Below are 24,146 nucleotides of genomic sequence, written 5' to 3' on the forward strand. Positions count from 1 at the left end.
ACTGAGCGAGGAGTGTGAGTGTCTGGGCTGGCAAGTGTCCTGTATAAAAACCGAAATCCAGGCCTTTAGTGACCTCCTAGGCACAGCCATCAGCAGTGTGTCTGTCTGTGGAGAGAGTGTCGACCTTTTCTTACCTTGGTAGTGACATCCATGTCTCTGGTTACTCTTGCTATGAAGTCAATAGACTGATTGGAAGAGCATGGTTGTGCGGGGGCGGGGTCATGAAGTCGCTGAAAAAAGGGTGTGTGTTGTTCTTGATATCTTTGCAAGAGGATGAAGTTCCAAGTCTTTAGAGTCCTGGTGCTTCCTGTTTTGCTATATGGTTGTGAGACATGGACACTATTCATTGAGCTGAGATAAAGACTGGACTCTTTTTGTACTGTGTCTCTTCGGAGAATCCTTGAGTACCACTGGTTAAACTTTGTGTCTAATGAACAATTCTTCACGGAATCATGAATGAGGTACATTGCCTGCATTGTGATGGAGCGATAGTTACAGTACTATGTCCATGTGGAGTGATTTGGGTGAAGGGTGATTTGGCTTGCAGGATCCTCATTGCTGAGGAACAGAATGGCTGAATGAGGCCAAGGGGATGTCCAGGTAACACCAGGCTGTGGCAGATTGATGGTCATTTCCATAGGGTTGGACTGGACCACATATCTGCCTATGGCAGAGGTCCCCAACTCCAGTCCTGGAGTGCCCCAGTCGCTGCAGGTTTTAATTCTAACCCTTTTCTTAATCAGTGACCTGTTTTTGCTCCTTATTAACTTCTTCTGAATTAATTTTATTTGACTTGCTTTTGAAGATTCAGACCCCTTAATTGTTCTTTTTTTCTTAATTAGCTGCCAAACAATAATGATATACAAAATGAACCAAAACATGACCACCAAAACATGGCCAGCATTGTTGATCTTACAATATCTGAAAATAAAGGAAGGTGAAGGTCTCAGGAATGCTGATCTGCTCAGGTCCCCAAACCTTTTAACGCTGCTCTTAGAAAAAAAATCAACAATTCAGAAATGTCTGCTATTGCACAATGAGAGCAGCAACAAGCCATGAAATTAAAGAACGAGTTTAATTAACAACAAGAATCGACACCTAATTAAGCAACTTGCTTGGAGTGAAACTGTTTGAGTTTGAGGTCCTGACTTAGTAGTGTTTGGGTGCCATTTAAGGAAAGAAATGAATCAATTCAGAACAATTCAGGAACAAATCTTAAAAAACAAGTCAATTAAAATGAATTCAAAAGAGTGCAATTACCAGTAAAAACAGGTCACTAATTAAGAAAAGGGTTAGGATGAAAACCTGTAGCCACTGGGGCCCTCCAGGACTGGAGTTGGGGACCCCCTGGCCTAGGGGTTTGCTAATCGAGATCCTGAGCTGTTTCATCATGTGGTGCGCGCAGCAATGCGCTGTACTAGTACATGCTCACCAACCTGACCTGACCACAAGCTGAAAAAAGGGAATGTGAAATTACCAATTATAATTTATCAGAGACAATCAAATATAAAGTCCAGATTTGGAAAAAATAGTGATCAAAAGGAACATTTCAACCTGTTATTGAACAATAATTTAAATACTCAATTTTTCCTCTCTAGTAGAGCTGAAATGTGTCATTATTACTGTAGGCTACTGTTGGCACACTCCATAAACCCCCATTATATGTTGTTCCTTTTACTTTGCTGTGTTGCACATTCCCTAAATAACGTAATAACTCTCTTTGTCCATTAGCACTAAAATTTCCCAAACATATTAATATTTCACATCGCCTCACAGCAAAAACCCCCTCACATGAAAAGTTCTCACATAAACATTAATCAATGCTGGCTTTTAATATATTCATAATGGCTTCTATTATGACAAACAATTATGTTTTTAGGGTTTGAGAAAGACTATGTCAAGTTACAAGATACCTGTCAATTAACAAAAGATGTAAGTTAATGGTATTCTGAAATTAATGAGAAATTAAAAATGTTTTTGTCTTTTTAGTTTTAATTAGGTATGCCATTGAATGGAAAAGGCAGTGTAGTGGAGAAATCAAAGCAACAGATGGGTCAAATGAGGGAAGAATAAAATAAGGGGACAGTAAGAAGTTAAAATGCCAGAGACTGTGTTATAGGCAGCCCAATAAGAGGACATTTGTAGAAGTTAAAAAAAGTAGTAAATCATTCTTTGTAGGAGGGATGTTTGAATCAAGTTTCAGAATGAGATTTGCTTCTGCTGTCTTTCAATGTCGCATGTCTTTGAACCCTTTGTGAAAGGACACAAATGAACCTGTCAGTCTGTGAGAAGAGAAATAAGTAGCAATAAGCCTGGAATTGTCATTTGCTCCTGAACTATATATTATGTCCTTCTTGTCAAAATCATTATGATTGTTCAATAAAATAGCAGTGAAAGGGTGAAAGGTTAATTTTTATTAATCAGAGTAAAGTGGAAAATAAAAAATGGTTAAACTAGACTTTACAATAAGAATTTCAGAAGAATAGGTTTAAAGTCAAACCAAGTAGTAGTCGAAAATTCAACTCAAAACACCCTTGTAAAGAAATTGACAATGAAACAACTTTCTCTTACTAATAAAACTGTCCTTTATCTAACCATAGCTCAAAGAACAAAAGAGCAGACCACTTGCCCTTAAAAAGAGATGATGTCACACATAAACATTTCTCCTATTGAAGCACAACATTACTATAATGAAACTTAAATCAATGACGTCATAATCACACAACAATAACAAGCAAATGATAAAAAATTGATATATTAGAAATGATCTAGAAGCTATCTCCTTCTAAACTGTGAGAGAGAAGTGATGGAGGCTGTGGATACAACAGTTACTGACACAACACCAAACCTTCTCATTTCACTTCATTCTGCACTGTTTGTGGATTGCATCTTGTTGTGATTGTAATGATTAACTGTAGCTAAAGATAACCAAACACTCAGAGGCAGGGACAGAAAAACAAGACAAGAAGATTATCAATTTAAAGAGAGCAGTTTGAGGGCTGGGACAGGCAAGTTTCAGAATATCGGGAGAAAGTCAAAAGAAATAATCGTCAGAAGCCAAAAACACATGAGCAGGAATCAAACAGAAGATTTATCTTAAATGTGGCTAAGAAATTATATTCTTAAGAAGAAATTTCCAAAACTGCAATGTTGAAGTTTTCATTCAACCATCTTAAATATTCTTGACATGATAGGATCTTATTAAATAATATACAGTAACGGATATGCAAAATAACTGTGCCCATTAATTCCCATTATAAAATGGAAGCACCCATAAAATGAAATCAACCAGAAAATAGCAGTATGCTGATAATGTCACCACGATAATGTTAAAAAGAATTCAAAGTAAGAAAAAAAAAAAGAAACACATGCAAAAAATGCCATGTGCCGCACTCAGATTTTCAACAGTCAAGATTTCTTCGAAGAATGTTTTGTTTAATTTCATTTCAAATGTAGTCATTATTACGTTTTTTAGTTATTATTACTATTTTCAGAATGTCATTGGAGATTTGCATGATTTGTTTTATATAATTTTGGAATTATTATCATTGTTATACATTTTTATTGTATTGTTTCCAATAAGAGCTGATAAGGGTTGACCGTGAGTAGTTGTGGCACACACTGGCGTCCAAACTTTGTGTCTTTGGAGCATAGACCAGTGATAGAGAAGCACTAAAGTAACACAAGAAAAAATAAATATAAATTTAGATTTTGATACACATTGTTTTGACCTTTGACTAAGATTTTAAAGTAATGTTTGTGTTTTGAAGGTATAAGATATTCTGCATTTTCTGAGTGAAGGTGACATCCACTCTTTTGATCAGTTCTAAAACCAAATATTTAATTGTCACTGCTGATAAACTATTTTAATTCCAAATATGCACAATACTCACAATATTGTAGAATGTCTTGAAAAAGGAAGGCATCCATTTTAAAACCATAAGGTTTACTTTCTCAAAGAATGCTAACACTGGAGTTTTTGGTTTTATCTTCTGTCTTATCAAATGGTGGATCTGAACCTTTAGATTTTTGTTGTTATTGGAACTAAATCAAAAGTGTTGTTACATGGCAGCTGACATCAAAAAACAGGGAGGACATGAAAAGCCCTACTTAGAAGAAAAAAACCCCACTTCTTTCATCAATCACAAAACATCTTTCAAGTTTGTGAGAAAAATAATCTGTCATTATTTACATTTCTGTGATAATCAGATCTGCATTACTTATATTAAAAGCTCTGAAATGATGTAGCTTTGTGCATAATATCCCTGCTTTATGATGCCATAAGTTGACTTCAAAACACATTGGCTGATGTCAATGACTCTTCTGGGCTGTCAACTTTTGGAACAACTGAAACCTAATGAAATCAGATTATCGTTAATCTATCAGTTATATCATAATTCTTATAAAACTGTCACTTTTCATTTATCTGATTTTAATACGTTTTGCCCTTGCTGTGTGTGGAAATATTGTAAGGTGTAATGTTTCAATACTACAGCTGTATGGGCATGCATTCAGTAAATCCTGTCATCTATATCTAAAAGCCAAATACCACTGACTCACTCATCACAAAATCTCCTGAACCATGATGACTTGGGACTTGAAATTTGGAATGTAGTTTACCCTTGGCCACCCATAGGTGTTCACTAAGAAGTGTTTCTAAAAAGTTCGTGCTCCAAGCACAAAATTTCTTATAGTTTTTTAAACCCGTTTGCATGTCTGTCTGCTTTTCACGAGAGAACCACTAAATGGATTTAGATTGGGTTTTTTTCTAGAATTTTGCGAGTTTCTCATCGCGCTAAGTATCATAGTTTGCTTGCAGTACTGAATTCGAGAGAGACTCATTGGGCTGCGAGGCGGGACCCTCCTTACTCACATGTCTGCCTCGGGGTATAACTTTAACTTTGCTTAGTTAATGAACGAGAGTACTACTTAACGGGTTTAGATCTTTTTTTTCTATAATTTGCTTGAACATTCTGGTTTATTTTGCAACTTTTCTCATCACGCTAAGAATCATTGTTTGTTTACAGGAGCTATATATTCTCGCTTATCCGAGATAGAGACTGCGGGCCATGGGAAGAGTGACATCAGGAGTAGAGAGCTGGGCAGGGCCCTCCTCACTGTCCTGTTTCACTAATACGCGGACGAAGCTGCGGGGGATGGCTAGTATAAGAATAAATTGAAACAAAATTTGACAACTTTTTATTCAAGAATAAAGTGTTTGGTGGCAAAGAAGTGGAAATTAATCTGAGGATAAGTTGATTAGGAGGGTTTTCTCTTCTCATCAAGGTATTACAAGAAGGTATCAGGCGATCAGACATGGTCAGAAAACAAGCCAAATTCTTAAACCAAAAATGAGTCCTACATTTCTTCCAGTCCAAAACAGTATACAAAGTGCAAGGCTTTTCACCTGAAGATTCAAAACAATACATACACAAACTAACAAACTTTGCATTTTTTCATAAACCCGAAAATGTCCAGTGCCACCCTTTCCCACAAAGTGCTTGTAAAGTCATGCGCCATTCACTTCCAGTCAATTAATCCTAGTGATACTGCAGCAACCGCAAGCATAATACATCCAAAATGGCAACACATGTTAAAATCCAAAATGGTATCATTGGCAGATGTGAAAATATTCTAATAAACTTAAAATGATGTTCAATAAGTTAAATTGGGATACTAAGAAAAGATCATGAACATTTCTAAGATTCTTTGGACCATATCCCTTCCAGCATACTAAGTATATTATGATGAGAATCCAAAATAGATTAAGAGATCTCTATCACCCATCATAATTCTGTATAACAGAAGTCACATTTTAGAATATGTATGGGTGGAACAACCTTGTGATTGAATATTTTTGGGAAAAGCCTAGTTATTTTTATTTAATATTTCAAATAGATGATTACCACACTATAAGCATTTGCCCATCCAAAGAGCCTTACCCTCTATTTCTATAATATCTATAATTGCCATTTGTGGTGTTTTTTAAATCTACTTATAAACAACTGAGTGTAAGTTAAAAGATAAACAATTGATCTCAGTGGAGGAGTCCTTTGGACACCAAGGACACAAAAGAAACCGATGGATTTATTTCTGTTCCAACTGAGAGCTCTGTCAATGATGTGAAGAGGATATCCTCTCACGCTCTTGAATGTTTTATTTTGGGATTTACTTCTTGTACTGAAGACAGGACTCTTCACCAAAGAATTAGGGGTAGAAGTGTATCTTCAGTTCAAAAAGTCAATCCCATATTGTTTTTCATGTGTGTCGATTTTTTCTGGAGAAAAGCTCCTGCGTAACCAGATGCATAGAAGCCTTATGTCCTACTGTATATTAAAGTGTTAACCACAGACCACAGGTGTTAACTGTTACTTTTTATTAACAAAATTAAACTCTGTAGGCATATTGTTTAGAGAACATAAAAATACTAAAATAAATAAAAAAAAAACTTTAAAATACATTATGTGAACTATTAAAATATGTATAAAAATATTTATCCATAAAACATATGGCATAAAAGAAACATAAAATGCTTCTCAAACTACAAGCTGTCATATTGTTTAATTTTTTTAATGTACTTATCTGAAATAAAGTTGAATTAAAAATAGTAGTTTTCACCTTTTCTCTATCAAAGAATATATACAGTATATATATATATATATATATATATATATATATATATATATATATATATATATATATATATATATATATATATATATGTGAACCTCACCCCGGACACAGACAGGCAGACACGTTAATGTCACCCACAAACACAGGTTTATTCTCCATTTCTTTTACAATTCTGCTCACCAACCCCCCTCAGTCCAGGTCACTCCAATGCCTTCTCTTTTCTTCTTCTCTTTTTTCTCTCTCTCTCTCTTTCTTTTTCTCTCTCTCTCTTTTCTTCTGACCGCCTCCTTCCTACTCCAGACGTTGCCACTCTTCCACCCGACTCTTGTCAATGACTGGAGGGAGGCGGCCCCTTTTATAGGATCCCGGATGGGCTCCAGCTGCTTCCCGGCAATCTCCCACGGACACACCCCCGTGTGGTGGAAGTGCCGGCTGCGCCCGAAGCCGTCCGGGTGTCCCCTGTCGTCTTCCCCCCGGCACTTCCTGGTGTGGCGGAAGTGCGGGCTCCTGGGATAATCAGGCACTGGGGCGCCGCCTGGCGGTGGCCACGGGTCCCTACAGGGCTGGGCTTCCAAGCCCTCTACCCGATTCCTCCAGTATAACCAGGACGGACGCCCCCTCTCGGTCTGGAGGAGGCACAAGCCCTCCTCTGGTCCTCCTGGGCGTCCGACATCGGGGCCGCCTGGCGGTGGCCACCACTGGGCTTCCAAGCGGTACCCGATATACCGACATCGCCCCTCTCGGTCTGGAGGAGGCCGCCTGGCGGTGGCCACCACCACGGGTCCCTACAGGGCTGGGCTTCCAAGCCATGTACCCGAGGATCCCAGCATAACCAGGACAGACGCCCCCTCTCGGTCTGGAGGAGGCACAAGCCCTCCTCTGGTCCTCCTGGGCGTCCTGGCCGGGCTCCAGCCCCGGCCGGGGACCACAATATATATACTAGGGGGCTTAATGCCTGCTCGCATCGCATACCAACCCTCCTTGCCTGCGTTATGTGCCAGCCACTTCATGTCTCTGCCGCTCGTGTTATGAAGAGGGAGGCTGATTACACCCCAAGGAGACGTGGTTGCTCCTCCGAAACCCCCTGTTAAATGGTGATACAATGGGAAGCAATTTTTTTTTTACCCCCTCTTTGCTCTATCAGCTGCTGGCTTGCTGCTGCTGCTGCCGTGCCACGTGATCTGCATCTTGCAGAGTGCTTTGAACATTTAAAAGCCTGTACAGCAGCTGTCCTACTCTGTCTTTTATTTCCGGCCCTGGGCGTGGTTAAATCTCTTGGCACAAAATCTCATCTCGCGGGACAGGAGTTCTTGATAATTTTTAGTCTATAATTTAAAAACTGAATAAGAATCTGAAAATCTAACAGCAACACATTAAAGTTTGATACATTCTGAAAAGAATGATACCAAACATATATATGTAGATTTTAACTAAGCCCAATTTAAAACGTGACAAAAAAGTGACATAAAATCATTGCTCTTTTAGGCTTAGGATTTTATATATATATATATATATATACTGTATAATGTATATATATACAAGGGACGTTCAAAAAGTTTCCGCACTTTTTTTTAACTGCAGAAGGCTGTGGCTTTACACCATTTCCGCCGCCTGCAAACCTTTGCCAGTTCAGCAGAGCATCAAAGCATTTACATAACTGTTACACATAAAGTTCTAACATGTCTTTAAACTTGATAGTTTATATTTATTTCACTGTCTTGAAAACTGATTGTTTACATAACAATCCCAACATTGCAATTTTTCTTTTATATATATAATCTATAAAGCAGAACACAGACCTATTTGGCAAAGCACTTGTTTGTGTAGGCGCCAGCTGTTGAATCCAGAATGGCAGAGTCTCGGTCTACAACTTGCACAAATAATATTTGGCAGCCTAGGGAACACATACTGTATGTATCAACATGTAATAAGAATGTGAATATAAAGAAACCTTTTAAAACATAATGGTCTATGAAATATACAATATTTCAGTCACTTTTGTATAACTATCAAATGTCCTTTGGCAATATGACAGACTAGTCTGTTTTGAGTCTGGCAATACAAGGTGAGTCTATTATTTTGCTCACATTTGTGTCATGAATTTTAAAGCTACAACACAAAACATCTTATGAAACTATGCATGATCAGAGCTTTATCAGACATACAAGCAGTACAGCAACATATCATTTACTTTGCTACTAAAGTATGACAAGATATCATTATAATATGCTTGATAACCTTAAAACAAGTTGCATTGTATATATGTCCACCCACAAAGTGAGCTATGCTGCTGTTATTCCATCTATATAATACAGTCTACTCAGAACATTCGACATGTGCAGTAGCAATACTGGAGAACACTTAATAAACACTCAGTGCTTATTTAAAAACTGGAGTCACTATGCAATTTGATTACTAGTGTAATATTGTACAATACATTATGAAAGAGTTTCAGCAAATTACATCTTAAGCAGTGACGTGCCGTGAGGTTCACGGCTGGTGAGGCACTGACTCCTTCAGAGTCAGGTTTACAAATATATGAACCCAAAAGAGTAGCTTTTTCACTATTCAATTGGCCGCATGCACATTGACTACTAGTTATGTTTCATATCTCATCAGTATTCTTTACAAAAACATAGATAAGGCACATATTTCGGTAAGAAAGAACATTACATGTATAGCAGCGAGAGAAAATGGAGAGAGCGCATTTGCTCTGCACCCTCCACGTGTTCTACATTTGACTTTGCAATTCCACAATTCATACTCATTCAATCCAAATGAAAGAGTAGAGTGGTGTACAAAAAAAAAATGGATTTAAATTTTGACCTTGATTGAAATATTTAATTGTTTTTGAAGCTTTTAATTGTGATGCTTTAATCAATTTTAATACAGACTGTTCAATAAAAGAATAACAAGAAAAGCAAAAAACAATTTTTTTTAGGTCAAAATTAAGTTTTTAAATATTAGATTCTTTTTTTCTTAGTCTGATCCCATTTTTTTATAAAATTGAATACCTTTTATGATTTTATCCTTATTTGTAAATTTTGTAAAGTCCATGCACCTATCCTACTTCACAAAAATCTCAGTCACTTTCTTGTAAAAGTCCTCCTTATTTTCGTTTAGTTTTAAAAGTCTCTTCGCCTCAGTGGAGATTATCGTCAAGAAGAACAGCAGCAACAAGCACCTGTTGGGCTCACATGCGCCCCCTTCGGTGCAGCACGGTACTGTCTGCCTCACCTTCTGCCTTTTCACTGCGGTTTTATGTCTGATCAGCAAGACTAAATATTAAACACACATTCATTATAGATATTAGCCAGATCGTGGAAAGTCAGGGTGTATAATAAACGTTTCTGCAAACTTATATTGGCAATACACAGAGAGACCGAAACACACGTGCCAATTGCATGCATCAACCCAGTGTGTGACGGACAGCGCAGTCTGAGGTGAGGCGAGGCTCATCACTGCCGCACTCCATGTTTCTCCACTGTAATTGAACAGGAAATGCAAAAATCAGCGATTTGGACTATAAAAATTATCAAAATTATTGTAATCATACAGAAAACAAATTTATAGCACATACCAGTGGACAAATTTATTTTGTTATCATTATTATTTTTTTTTACTTTTCATGCCTCCCCTGACCGCAAGTTCCTGATATTAAAATAGTGTTAGGAATGCATTTGATATCCATTTTGTCTAGTTTCTTAATTTTATAAATTTTTTGTTTTCATTACATTTTAGCATTGGTTGTATTTTGCAAAGGGCAGAACATTTTTTTGGCTGTGGATGCTAGGGGCCATGTGATGTCTTAAATGTTCACATTGTCAACTTAAAACATTGACGATGTCCATACCATTGCTTTGGGTCGTTGGTGGAAGGAGAGATGCTTGTGGATTACAAAAATTTAACCTGCTCTACCTATGTACCGTGGAAAGCATGTACACTTGGGAGGGCATTTTAGCTCGGGATGGAGAGATCAGTTTTGTTATCTCACAGATTGGTGCAACACAGCACACCTATTGGAAATGTTATTAGAATAATTAAAAAGCGATTTTTTTTTTTGTTTGTTTGTTTTGCTCCCTCCCCCACCATAACCTATAATCTATGGGAGAGGAACGAAAGCTTTAGATTCTTCAAAAATTTTGATCTCTCGTTTTCCCCGATACTAAAAACATTGATATTTCAGTGACGGGTGTGTGTCTGTCTATGTGTGTGTTTGTCTGTGTGTCACAGTTTCTTGAGGACAGTCTAGAGCTAAAAGAGCTGGATGGAAAAATACCAAACTTGAATCTTAAGCCTGTTATGAGATGACGATGTGCTGATTAGTTTTTGAGCTAAATCATGTAAGAGAAAGAGACAATCTAGAGGAACATTCAATTACCGCAATTCTGCAATTAATTATAATTCTAATGATATTTGTGAAGACCTTAACAGTCATGGAGAGAACATGAAAACTCCACGCAGGGAGGACTTGGGGCATGAACCCTGGAGTCTTTACTGTGAGGCAGTAGCACTACCACCACACCACTATACCACCCGCAATAAATTATAATATCATTTAAAACAATGAACTAAAATCAATTAAGTCTCATGAGCTAAAGTAAATAAAATGAATTGTAACACAGAACAAACATGTTGTCCCCTTACCTTAGATACAGCACTGTGACCAACGTGAGACATATGCTGACTACAAGAGGGCAGTAATTGTATATATAACAGTTTGATAATCTCTTTATTAATTTAAAGAAGCAAATCAGAACTATAACCTTTCAACAAACTTTAAACATGGCTGCAAAATTACGGCATGGAACTATAAGCCATGAGTTTGCAAAGCCATTCCTGTTCATTATCACCGTGAGCAAGTCAGTTAACCTCTCAGTGCTACAACAACATTATGGCTGATGAATTCCTTAGAAGGATCAGGACTGGCACATTAGTGAGCCTCTGAAAACCTTAACAGCTGATTAGAATCATCTGACTAAATGTAGAATCTTAACATGTAACAGTTATATTAGTTCATTCACTTCTTTTGAAACTAACAACACCTGATAATATAATATAATATAATATAATATAGAATTTTCTAATACTATAATTTACTATACCCAATTTGGAGATTGCCCACTTTCCCAGTGTTAGTGTTTCTTCCATGTACTCTGATTTTTCTGCCACATCCCAAAGATGTCTGATTTTAAATAGGTCCCATGTGTTGTGTGAGTATAGTTGTGTGCATGACTGGGAACTCAATAGAGCTGCACACTGTCCAGAGTTGGTCCCTGCTTTGAAACCAGTATTGTCAGATCATACAAAAGTTCTTGACAATCACAAGTAGAAGTAAAGCTGCCCTTATATTAAAACATAACATCCTCAAACATGCTTAATCCAGGTCAGTGTTGCTGAACCAAACATGGCACAAGGAAGGAAGGAAATAACCCTGGACCCACTCAGGTCAACACTCACACAGGAGTCAATTTCAAACAACTAATTAATCCAACTTGCACGTCTTTGAGGATGCTGAATGTTAAGTGGACTACCAAAGGAAAACCCAAGGAGACATGGGGAGAACATGCAGTTTCAACATAGAAAACATCCAGGTACAGTATTCAAATACATAATATTGCATCTGTAAAGCAGCAGTACAAACCACTACATTATCATTACACTCTATACTATCCATCTGTCCATTTTCAATCCCGCTTATATTACATTATACTGGCTGTGCTACCATTCAAGGATGGTCTGAAATATAAATAAACAATACAGACCTAAGTTTACAGTATATCATCTGTGGGAATGTATTTTGTAATGCATGCAAATGAATTACATTTTTAATTGTAACAGATGGTGAATCACAAACATTAGTACTGCTTTTACGAATGCATACCAAATGAGATATAACAGAGACATATCAAACTGATAGACACACAGACAACACACAAAAACACAGACACTTGTTGTTTTATAATATAATATAAATAATTTAATACGGGCGGCACGGTGGCGCAGTGGGTAGTGCTGCTGCCTTGCAGTTAGGAGACCCGGGTTCACTTCCTGGGTTCTCCCTACATGGAGTTTGCATGTTCTCCCTGTGTCTGCGTGGGTTTTCTCCCACAGTCCAAAGACATGCAGGTTAGCTGCATTGGCGATTGTAAATTATCGCTTGATGTGTGTGTGTGCCCTGGATGGATGGATAATATAATATAACTCCCAAAAGCACTTAATGCAGTGTGCTCTATTACATTTCATCATCCATCCATTAATTTTCTGACGTACTTATCCTGTGTAAGTTTTAGGGAACTGAATTTTATGATACTGGATTCAAGACAGAAATCAGCCTTGGATAAATCCAGTGAAAGCACACTGCAGGACCTTTTCATGCACGCATCTACAATTAAACTCAAACAGTCACCAAATAATCAAACACCTAATGTTCTGATGTTTACACATTAATTCCATGCAGACGCAGGCAGCCATCAGACACAGGACTCATAATATTAGATCCATGAAACAGAAACACTGTGACAGCAATGTTATTATTATATTATATTATATTATATTATATTATATTATATTATATTATATTATATTATATTATATAAATAGCGAGGATGTAAATAAACTTGACCCCTTAGTTTTAAAAGTCAAGGTGAAGGTGAAGAATTTAAGTGTAATCATAGACTCTGACCAAAACTTTAAAATTGCACATTAACCAGATTATTAGGACTGCATTTTCTCATTTCAGAACTCTTATGACATTACAAGACACTGAAAAATTAATTCACACTTTGGTTAATAGTTAGCTAAATTACTATAACACACTCCTGACAGGACAAACTAAGAAAGACATCGATCGGTTGCAATTAGTGCAGAATACAACAACATGAATCTTAACAGAAAAAGACAATCAGAGCACATCCCACAAGTCTTAGTGTTGTCTCTCTCCTCCCTGCCATCGGACCTTTTCAAAGGACTCATCCTTTGGTACTTACAGTACATCATGATATTGTATATAAGAACAATACTCTTCTACTAATTATTTATCTGTGTTTTATAAAATAATATGAATTACTTTTTAATTTTTATTTTCAATATTCTTACCTAATCTTATTTGTTTTTTTCTTTTCTTGTACTTTCGCTTTGACACATCCATGTTCTTTCAATGAAAATGTTGCATATAATTAAATGTCATGGTTTTATTATATTATATTATATTATATTATATTATATTATATTATATTATATTATATTATATTATATTATATTATGCAGCATTGGATCAGCATTTGCACTTTCCTATTATATTTTAATAATTAGTAAGTCTTTTCAAATCTTCATAAAGGTAACACTTGTTTGCATAATAACTACTTCAAATTACTTCATCAAATAAGTAAAGTGGAGTGATAATAATAATAATAACAACAAAGGTCTAAAAAGTTAAAGCACTGAGCCATCAAGAAAGTATGCAAAGAAAACTGAGCTTTTGAACTGTACTACAGATGATGAGTGCAGCCAGAGTACCCTGAACTGCAAGATGGACAAGTCAGTCACTTTTTAGGTTATCTTAAATATGGCTGCATACTGAAATCGTATAGGGTCACAATAAAGCTAAAGTATTTCAGTCATATAATGAGAAAAAAAAAAACTAAAGAAAGAAGCCACTATTTTAGAAAATTTAAAGAAAGATATGAAAAGTAGATGAATCAACACAATTACAGAAGATTATTATTACAACTTATTTGGCAAATGCTTTATTCAAAGTGACAACTTACAAGCTCTATGTACATAATACTTACATAATGTTTACGAAATTGTTTTCAATTGGAGCCCATTTAGTTTAAGACACATTGAGGATCACAAAGTGTGCTGGACCTGGCTCCACACTGTCTGCTCCTAAACAAAGCTCCAGAAACTGAAGAACTTCATCACTGATGGGAAAATCTGATGAGTTTTGTCCAACTATTCACCAAGATTTAATACTGCTTACATGGATTAAAAAAATATATATATATATTAAAAAAAATATATATATATATACAGTATGTATATATTACATATGTACATACAGTATGTTGTATATATACGATTTTATTATAATGCTCTATGTAAATAAATATTTATAAATAATTGTTTTTATATACTGCGGTGGGCTGGCACCCTGCCCGGGGTTTGTTTCCTGCCTTGCGCTGTGTGTTGGCTGGGATTGGCTCCAGCAGACCCCCGTGACCCTGTAGTTAGGATATAGCGGGTTGGATAATGGATGGACAGATGGATGGATGTTTTGATATATTAAAAATATATAAAATTACTCTCTATCAAGAAAGGTGTTTAATAAACTCCATATACAGTGATTCAAATATAAGAATTACATCTCAAAATAAAAATATATCAGGTGATTGGTTCACTTATTTTTAAATATGATATAGTGTAGCATCTGATGTATACAACTTTAAACTACATGGTTGCTGTCTTCAATCACCCTTTTATTTCAATGCATGATTCTGAGCAAATTGTTTATTTAACTTGCTTGTATTTCTCCTTATAAAAATAACCAATAAATTGTCATGTTCTTGTAAGTCTTCTTGGATGGAGGTGTCTTTAAAACAGGAAACAAACAACTAAATTAAGCTGGGTCAGTAATGGACATACTGATGGATTTATGAGCATGTCGTCAGAACTAAGCAGACTTGATATTTGATCAAAGTCCTCTGCAACGTTAACAAGTACATTCCACTGTGTATTGTTTCAGATCATTTTGAAAGCCGTAACTGCAATTGGATTTTGGTTGCTGAAGCAATTTAGTGTGGTATTATAATGAAAAGCTATGACCATTACAGTCTAGGAGAAGAGGTAATTTATTGTATTACTGAATCAAATGTGTTTTTTATTGAAGGAGGTGCAAAGTATTAGGCTAATACTCTGAAGGAAAGTAAGAAAAAAAATGAATGGATATTATAGACCATGGAACTTATTTCAGTCAAGTAACAGTAAGGTGTCCATTGCAGAAATATTAAGACTCACATAAAACTACCTTCTTAATAAGATGTCCTAGCTATTATAAAAAGGTGACTGAAGTGAAAATCAGGGTTTAATAGTTTCCATTCTTCATATAATTATATTTAATACTAGGGATATAACCTAGAAGGATGTTTATGGTCAAACCCTACATTCTTTAAGATATGGGCTCTTAGCTTGTATTTGGATCTACTGAGGCAGTACTGGAGAAACTGGAGAGTGAAGTGGGGCCTTATATTCAGATCCTCATACATGGTTTTATTATATGTACAGAGCACTCTTAAATTCTTATTTGAAGGTGCCAATCAAGAAGCAACACACTGATATTGCCTGGCTGCATGATTACTGAATAGAACTATGAGGGACGTTCATAAAGTTTCCGCACTTTTATATTTTCGTTGGAAATGGTGAAGGCAGAAGGAGTAATAATTGGGCATTAAAAAGTTGGTACAAAGCTGGGAAAATTGCATTGCAAACAAAGGTGACTATCTACTTCGAAAATTTTGAAATTGTTAATAAACAGAGTTAAAAAAAGTGTGGAAACTTTTTGAACGTTCCCTTGCACCTTACATCAAAATGTCTGCTTTCTGTCAAGGACAGCAAGGTAGTAAGGAGCATTGCAAATTTGTTTTTCCCTGTCCCTAATGAGCAAATCTACAGATTTAAAAAGTAATAAAATAATCAATATCATAGTTGGAGAGAAATGAATAAAATGGAGACCATGGTATTGCTTTCCTGTGTGTTCTCTTTATGTTGCTATACATCTGATTGGCTTGCAGTTCATTAAGTACAATTCACCAAAAACAATTTAAAAAACTACTACAAAATAACAAAGATATTACTATTAAAAATAAAGGCAGCATGGTGTAACAATTGGTAGCTCTGCCTCTTCACTGATTTCATCCATGTTTTGAATTAAGCAGCTTTGTGAGCGTTATGTTATATTATGGGAATATTATAACATTAGACTACTTCATGAGGGTCACCCAAGAAAAATGGTTCTTAGGTTAAAAACCAGACTATGTGTAATTCAATCAATCATTATAAAAACTTTTACCATGGACACAGTAACCTGGCCTAGTAAAGAGAAGCTGGAGCCAGGCCTGGGGTAGGGGGGGCTGATGGTTGGTCTTTATCCATAAGGTCCTGCTAGACACAACCCAAATGAACAGCATGAGACTGTTGTCCAGTGAACTCACCACCTGCAGGAGTCAAAAGGGTCTGGTACATTGTGGTTTGGGGTGTAGTTGCAGGCAAGTGCCTTGGCAGACTGATTCCAAGATACCAAAACTGACTTTAGGGACATAGAATACAATCTCTCTGGTGATAGAGGAGCCCAGACTAGCGTGCAAGTGCACATTGGAGTTTACCTCAGTGGTAATGTAGTCTCCCTGCAATTTCAAGTCAGGGGAAGGACTCTGATGGTTGCCTGTGCTTATACAAAACTGTAAAACTCCTTTTTTGTATAGCACCCTTCACTGAGTGCAGGCCCAGAGTGCAGTGAACAATTCTCAGTCAAAATACAAGTATAGATTAAAGTAATTAGAGAACTGGTACACATCTAAACACAGATCTGTTGAAACACAGAGAACAAGGCAGGAACTGATTTTGCATAAATAGAAACCAACAATATCTGTCTGATGTTCATTGATTAATTGATGGACTATGACCAATCAAAAATGGATGAGATTAAAATTGTAAAATAGAAAGTCAAAAACAAAGTCAGGGTCCTTATGTGCCAACAATTAAGTCACAATATTCCATCTTCTTTGAGACCTTGGTGGGAGGGCTGAAAGGTATTCCCTCTCGGAGCTCTGTCTTTCAAGTGGGCCCTTTAACGCTCACGTTGACAATGACAAAGAAACACAGAAGGATGTGATTAGGATGGCCTACATGATCTGAATCTGAGTGGCCTTTTGGCATTGGACTTTTATGCTAGTCACTGTTTGTTCATCATGAACATCATGTTTAAGCTGTATATTTACAGCACCAGAACACCCTAGGCCGTAGGTCGATGAGAGATTTTTTAGTTGTGTCATCATATATACGATGGTATGCCTTGAAAACTTGGGTGAAGAGAGAGGCTGTGCTGTAAACTTATCACTACCTGATTGTGAGTTGGATCAGATACAAGGCTAAGATGCTGGACAAACTAGGTACACTCAAACGTATAGCGAAGGTGTGCTGGGAATATTTGACATAATATTTTTATGTCATTCCAAGGGAGGATGGGGACACTGAATCCAAAAAAGCCATGTTCTGTGCTCCTATTGCTGAGGTTGCTAGACAGAGCTGTGAGTGTAAAGTTGTTGGTGCCTTTTGCAGTGACAATCCCCAAACCTGATGATGGACACAAGAGGTAAAGGCATCAGGCAAAAGAGGGAGGCCTTCAAAGCTTGGTTATCTTGTGGAACAGAGAAGGCAACTGACAGGCATTGACAGCTTGACAATGGTGATGTCAGTTGCAAAAGCAAAACCTCATTTTTGAGAAGAGTTTGTTTGGGCCATGGAAAATGACTTTCAGTAGGCCTTGAAGCGATTTTGGGAAACTGTTAGATGACTCAGGAGGGAAATCAATGATATCTCCATGTTGTTTACAGCAGTGATAGAGTGCTGCTGATCTTACCTTGGGCTATATTTGGATGGTGGAAGGAGCACTTTGAAGATCTCCTAAATCTAACTGTTTCAGAGGACTTGGAGAAGGACTTACCCATCACTGGTAATGGGGTTGCTGAGATAGTTAAAAAAAAAACTCTTTGGTGGAAGGGCCTCAGGAGGTGGATGATATTCACCCTCAGTTCCCGAAGGCTCTGGATGTTGTTGGGCTGTCTTGACTGATATGCTTCTTCAGCATTGTATGGATGTCATTTTTAGGGCTTCTAGATTGCAAAATGGTGTACTCCAACCTGTGGGGATTCTCACTTCTCAGCCTCCCTTGGAAGGCCTATGCCAGCATCTGGAAAGCAGGGTCTGGCTATTGGTCAAACTTCGGATCCAGGAGGAACTATGTAGATTTAATTCTGGTCACTGACCACTGGACCAGTTTTTTACCCTCTCAAAGATTTTGGAGGGTCCATGGGGGTATACCCAAGCAGTCTATGTGTGTTTTGTGGATTTGGAAAAGATACTGTATATGACTATGTCCCTTGGAGTATCCTGTGGGGGAGGGGATGCCTTGAGGGTATTGGATACTGGGCCTGCCACAGAATTTCACTCAGAAAGCACTTATGGTTCAAGCTGAACATCCATAAAACAAGGAGATTCTCTCTCAGCAACACCCTTTGGCTGCTGCCAGTGAGCCCAACATGACTGCTCTCTAGAACTACGAGTCTCATGCAACCCTATGAAAGTGCAAACTGTAACTATACCAAAGGAGATATTTGGTCCCTGTACAACCAGAGTGAAAGCTTGTTTTGCATTGCTGAGATTAAGTCAGACTCATTCTCAGAGGGTGCGGTACTCTACCAGGGCTGCCCTCTGTCACCGAGCCTGATCATAATTAGAATGGGCGGAATTTCTAGGCACAACCCAGTAGAGGAAGTTGTCCAATTTGAAGTCCTCAAGATTGCATATCTGCTTTTTTTGCAAATGATGTGGTTCTATTGGCTTCATCATGCTGTGACCTGAAAGGCTCACTGGAGCAGTTTGCAGCTGAGTGTGAAGAGCCAGAAGTGAGGATCAGCACCTGCAAGGCTGAGGTCATGGCACTCAGTTGGGAAAGATTGGAGTACCCTAATTAAGATTGGGGATGAGGTGCTGCCTCAAGCTCAGGGCTAAGTAAAAGAAAAAGGCAGTGGAAGATTAACAGGTGGATCGATGTGACATGTAGGGGGCATCTTAGAGTCCAAACTTCAGACACAACCACAAAAGGCATCAAGCCAGGGTTTAAAAGACTTTTTTTCATTTTCACCAAATACCTTTTGCACTTTTATTTCTCCTTCAATAAACACAATACTCTATCTTTCTTTTCCTTCCTCTACTCTTACCAGCGAGCTTTGCCCACCTCCTCACAACTCCAACTCTCAGAGTGGAAACGGGAGTACTTCTGGTGCCACAAATCGGCACCCAGGAAGCACTTTTGGGTCAAGCTGAACATTCATAAAACAAGAGAGTTCTCTCCCAGCAGCACCCATTGGCAGCACCCAGGGACCCCAGCAGACTGTCCTCTATAATTAAAAGTCTCATACAACCCTGTGGGTGAGCAAACTGGAACCATGCCAAATGAGTACTCAGACCTATCATACAGGGGGATTAACTGTTATTGTCAGGAAGTTTCTCCCAGTGTATCCAATATTTCTTCTCCCAAATGAGAAAGGGAATAGTGACCATCCGAACATGGGCTGAGTATCAATTAATGCCGTCCTTCTTTAATGGGGACGTCCAGGTAAGAAACCACTCTCCATCCCAATTGGGATGCTAATGTCTGCCACAATACTTTACACATAACCTCCTTGGACTTGTATTCTACACCTAGTGTTAACATTCTGTTCACCTTCTCAATGGCTTCTGAACAATGTCTGGAGGTTTATCGTGACAAGTCCACTATGACTCAGAGTTCCTTCTCCTGCTCCCATTGTGTATTCAGTTCCTACATGTAATTCTTTACATTTACTAACATTTTATTTCATCTGCCGTTTGCTCAAGCCTTAACTCTGTCCTAATCTCTCTGTAATGGTTCAACAGATTCTAGATTATCTGCCAATCCACCTAGCTTGGTATCATTTGTAGACTTAACCAGTTGTTATATATATTGATATTCTGATCATTTATGTCTATTAAAAGTTATTGCAGCCCCAGCACTGACCCCTGAAAGACAACACTCTTAACATCACCTTGCACCATAACCCTCTGCTTCCTGTGTCTGAGCCAATTCTGCAACCACCTTCACACTACACCCCTTACTACCAATTGTTTTAGTGTGATGCCCAATCTCTCATGTGGGACCTTATTAAAGTTCTCCTGATAATCAAAATGAATAATATCATATGCACCACACTAATTATAACCTTTTGTTGCTTGCTCTAGTAAAACATGACTTCTCCATCTGAACTCATGCTGAGTGGTCACAAACACTCCTGTTCTTATTATCTGATGCTCAGTCCTATCCTTAATAATTCCTTCCATTAATGTACTCATTCTAATCCACATAACATAACACATTATGTTAACAGGATTAAATCAGATTAAACAAAAAGTAGGATGTTTCATAAGAGCCTAACATATAACAAAAACATGTCTGAAGATAACCTAACAACCAAAAGATTTCAGACAAATCTATGTATCAAGTTACAAAAATTCATTCATTCATTTTACCTCTAGTAAAATGACATATTTTACAAAAAATGCATGTCTACACTCATTTCAAAAATGCAACTCCTCAGTGTATTCATTGTTTTTTGAGTACTTAAATAATGCGCCCATTCACATTTTGTTAGATATTGCCTCATATTTTTGATTACTGTACTAGAAGTGATACTGCACCTATTCTTGATGGTTTTCATAACTTCTTTAATTTCCACAAGCAGCAGCAATCTACACGAGGAAGGAGATCCACTGCTTCAGAAGAATATAGAGTTTCTCTTCAATGGTAAATAACTTATTTTAGAGCTAGACAAAAATAATATTATATGATTATATTTACATGTGCACTAGCTGACACCCACTGGATAAGATTAGAAGAAGAAGAAAGGATCCCTATACCTGTGACACATTGAGTCAGCATGCAAGATCCTACAGGCAGCTTTATAGTACCCAGACACCTCAGACAAAAGAAATACTTGATTTTGTAGATTTCAATTGAGCATGGGACCAATCAAATAAAAAAATAAATAAATAATTTGCTGTCTGTCTGCCCATCTGGATGGATGGATGGATGGATGCCTGTACTTCTTCTTGCTGGCCATTCATGCACATCTAATTTTTAAAAACTGGATGCACCTCGGCACCATCATTCTCACCAGACTTTTCTTTCTTGTTGTTTTTCATCTCATATAAGCAGTAGAGAATATCAAAACAAAGCACTTTACAAAGCAAACAAGGAAATCATTCAAGTTAAAAAGGCAGATAACAAGGTGATTCAAATCGAAGACAAATCAATTATCAATACTCTGAAAACAGCCAGGAATCAAATCAGTGAAAGAATAAATGAAGAAAATGTAAATGACTTGAACGGCTCTGGTAAATGATGGAGAAGTCAGCAGTCATACAGCAGGCCAGGTACAGTCAATTAGTAAAAAGATACATGAATAACAGATTTACAATGCTAGGCACAAAAGATATGTTTTTGTGCTTGTTATAAAAGAGTGGAGTAGTGCAGCCTCATGTGCAGACTGAAAAAGAGTTCATAATTATAACTATTTTTTATGAAGTTGAATATGGCTTTACTCTGAAATTAAACCTATAATCATTATTTCAAAATACACCTTTTGGGTAAATACTGGAACTCCTTTGTGGCCTGTAGGGAGCTCACACTTTGCATTTACAATCCAAGTAAGCCTAACTTTACTTGGGAACCACTTCTTTAAGAAGAAAGGAGGAGAAAAATAAACCATAAATATTACAATGTGTAAATATAAAAAAAATATAACATTCAACCCTTACCTGTCCACACTTATGACACACAAGGTCATAATGGAAGCAGTGCAGCACATAACATCCATGGCGATGAAGACATTGCAAAAGAACTTCCCAAAAAGCCATTCCCCACCCACCAGGTCAGTGATAATGACAAAGGGCATGACTGCCAGGGCAACGGAGAGGTCAGCGGCTGCCAGGGATACCACCAGGTAGTTGGATGGCTGGCGGAGTTTTTTGACAATGCACACAGAGATGATAACCAGTGAGTTCCCACCAATGGTGGTCAGAGTGATGACAGACAAGACAATGCCAATGATAACTTTTTCCACCTCGCCATACAACAGAATGTCTTCCCTGCAATCTGTGGAGTTGCTGCCATTTGTGGGCGGTGTCTCTGTTGATAGTAGAGATCCTGTGAAAGGAATTGGCCCCTCTGTCACTCCAGTAGAAGGGGGCAGGTCGTGCCAATGGTGCACCTCCTCTGTGTCCCCAAGGGAAAAGTGGTCACCATGGATTAACATACTTCTGGTGGTTAAGAGGCCATTTACCTCCTTGTGAAAAACTGACCACTCTGATTAATGCATTCTGAGCAGGACAAAAAAATTGAAATCAGAAGTTTTATGATCTTTTATGCCACAAAAGATGCCATTACATTTCTTTCAGCTGACACAGATGTTGCCAAGGCCGCTGAAGGTGTGCTGATATACCAAGAAAGGCACCATCTGCCCATTCTCTTTCCATTAAAATTGACTTTCAAGGAAGCAGGCACAAATTGAGTCTACCTGTGAAAGAAGCTGCCGCGCTGGGTGCGCAGTTACATCTCTGCCCCATCTTGATTCATGTGTTAGGACGTGTTATTAACATAACAGAACTATTTTTTTAAACACGTCATTTTAGGAATAATTCATTTAAACCAAGATGAACGTCTGAACACTGCTGACTTCTTTGTCGCGTGTCGGGTGGTCGATCAATCTCATGGGTCTCCTTGAAAGTTAAGTGGGTACAGGGTCACTTCTGTTAATTCGGTGTCGAGTCCAACGGGTTTCTCGCGCATGGAACTGTATGGCTTATTCTAGCTCAAAAGCTCGCACACATCGTCCGCCGTCGTCATAAAAAGGCGCTATACATCCAATCATTTCTTGTTAGCGTTTGAGTATAGGATTAAAAGTGCCTTCTTTTGCGCTGATGTGGTGTCCGAATGTTTAGGCACGATTACCTGGTCGGCGCGCGAAGCTTTTAAATCCACTTCTTCTGATCGGAACAATTCGCCCTCAGCTGCCCACGGATCACTTTCGGGGTTAGTAACACCGTGTCACAGACGAGCTGCTGCTTTAAAGAAACCCGTTATTTTTCTACAAAGGCAGCCACCTCATTGCGAGACCCGCCTACCTCCGCTACGAAGCCGCTCGCAACTTTCTCTCCGTGTGAGGAAGAAGCTGTGATTGAACGGCAAGGAAGGCACAGATGCTGGATTTGAGGAAGAAAAACATTCAGTGAAACTGATCGAATGAAGTGGACAGTCATATTTAAATAGTATCAATGTTTAATTCAACTATGCGAACGATAATGAAAGATCCATCAAAAGCAATCAAATAAAGGTGCTGTCACTGCAAGTAGAGTCAGATTTCATTTTCTTCGCTTCGCCGTTTGATTTGCAGTAATCACATTTCTTTATCTAGTCCGTATTCTTTTCCTTGTCAGGACCAGCGCATTCCTTTATTTATCAAAGCTCATGTGTACGTCGGAGAAAGAGGACTCCATAAAATTTGTAAGTCAAAGAGAAAACGGAAAGTAACGGACATACCGAGCGACACTTCGCGGCTGCCTGACACATTTCAATGTGAATGGTTTATTTTCCTTCAGCTGAGAACGCACCGTGCTTTCGATCACGCATTTCTTTAATTATAATCCTTCCAAAAGAGATA

The 24,146-nt window shown here is 37.9% G+C and overlaps 1 protein-coding gene across 1 annotated transcript in view; it reads right to left on the bottom strand.

Moving 5' to 3' along the window:
* LOC120528657 (5-hydroxytryptamine receptor 7-like) overlaps positions 1 to 23,793 on the bottom strand; it is an 87,353-nt gene extending 63,560 nt beyond the window's left edge. The window contains exon 1 of the mRNA XM_039752818.1: positions 22,246 to 23,793. Within this exon, the coding sequence (XP_039608752.1) occupies positions 22,246 to 22,742 (497 nt within the window). The 5' untranslated portion in view covers positions 22,743 to 23,793. The remainder of the gene's footprint in view (positions 1 to 22,245) is intronic.
* Positions 23,794 to 24,146: the final 353 nt, after the last annotated feature.

Source organism: Polypterus senegalus, chromosome 4 (assembly GCF_016835505.1).
Source record: "Polypterus senegalus isolate Bchr_013 chromosome 4, ASM1683550v1, whole genome shotgun sequence".
NCBI lineage: Eukaryota > Metazoa > Chordata > Cladistia > Polypteriformes > Polypteridae > Polypterus > Polypterus senegalus.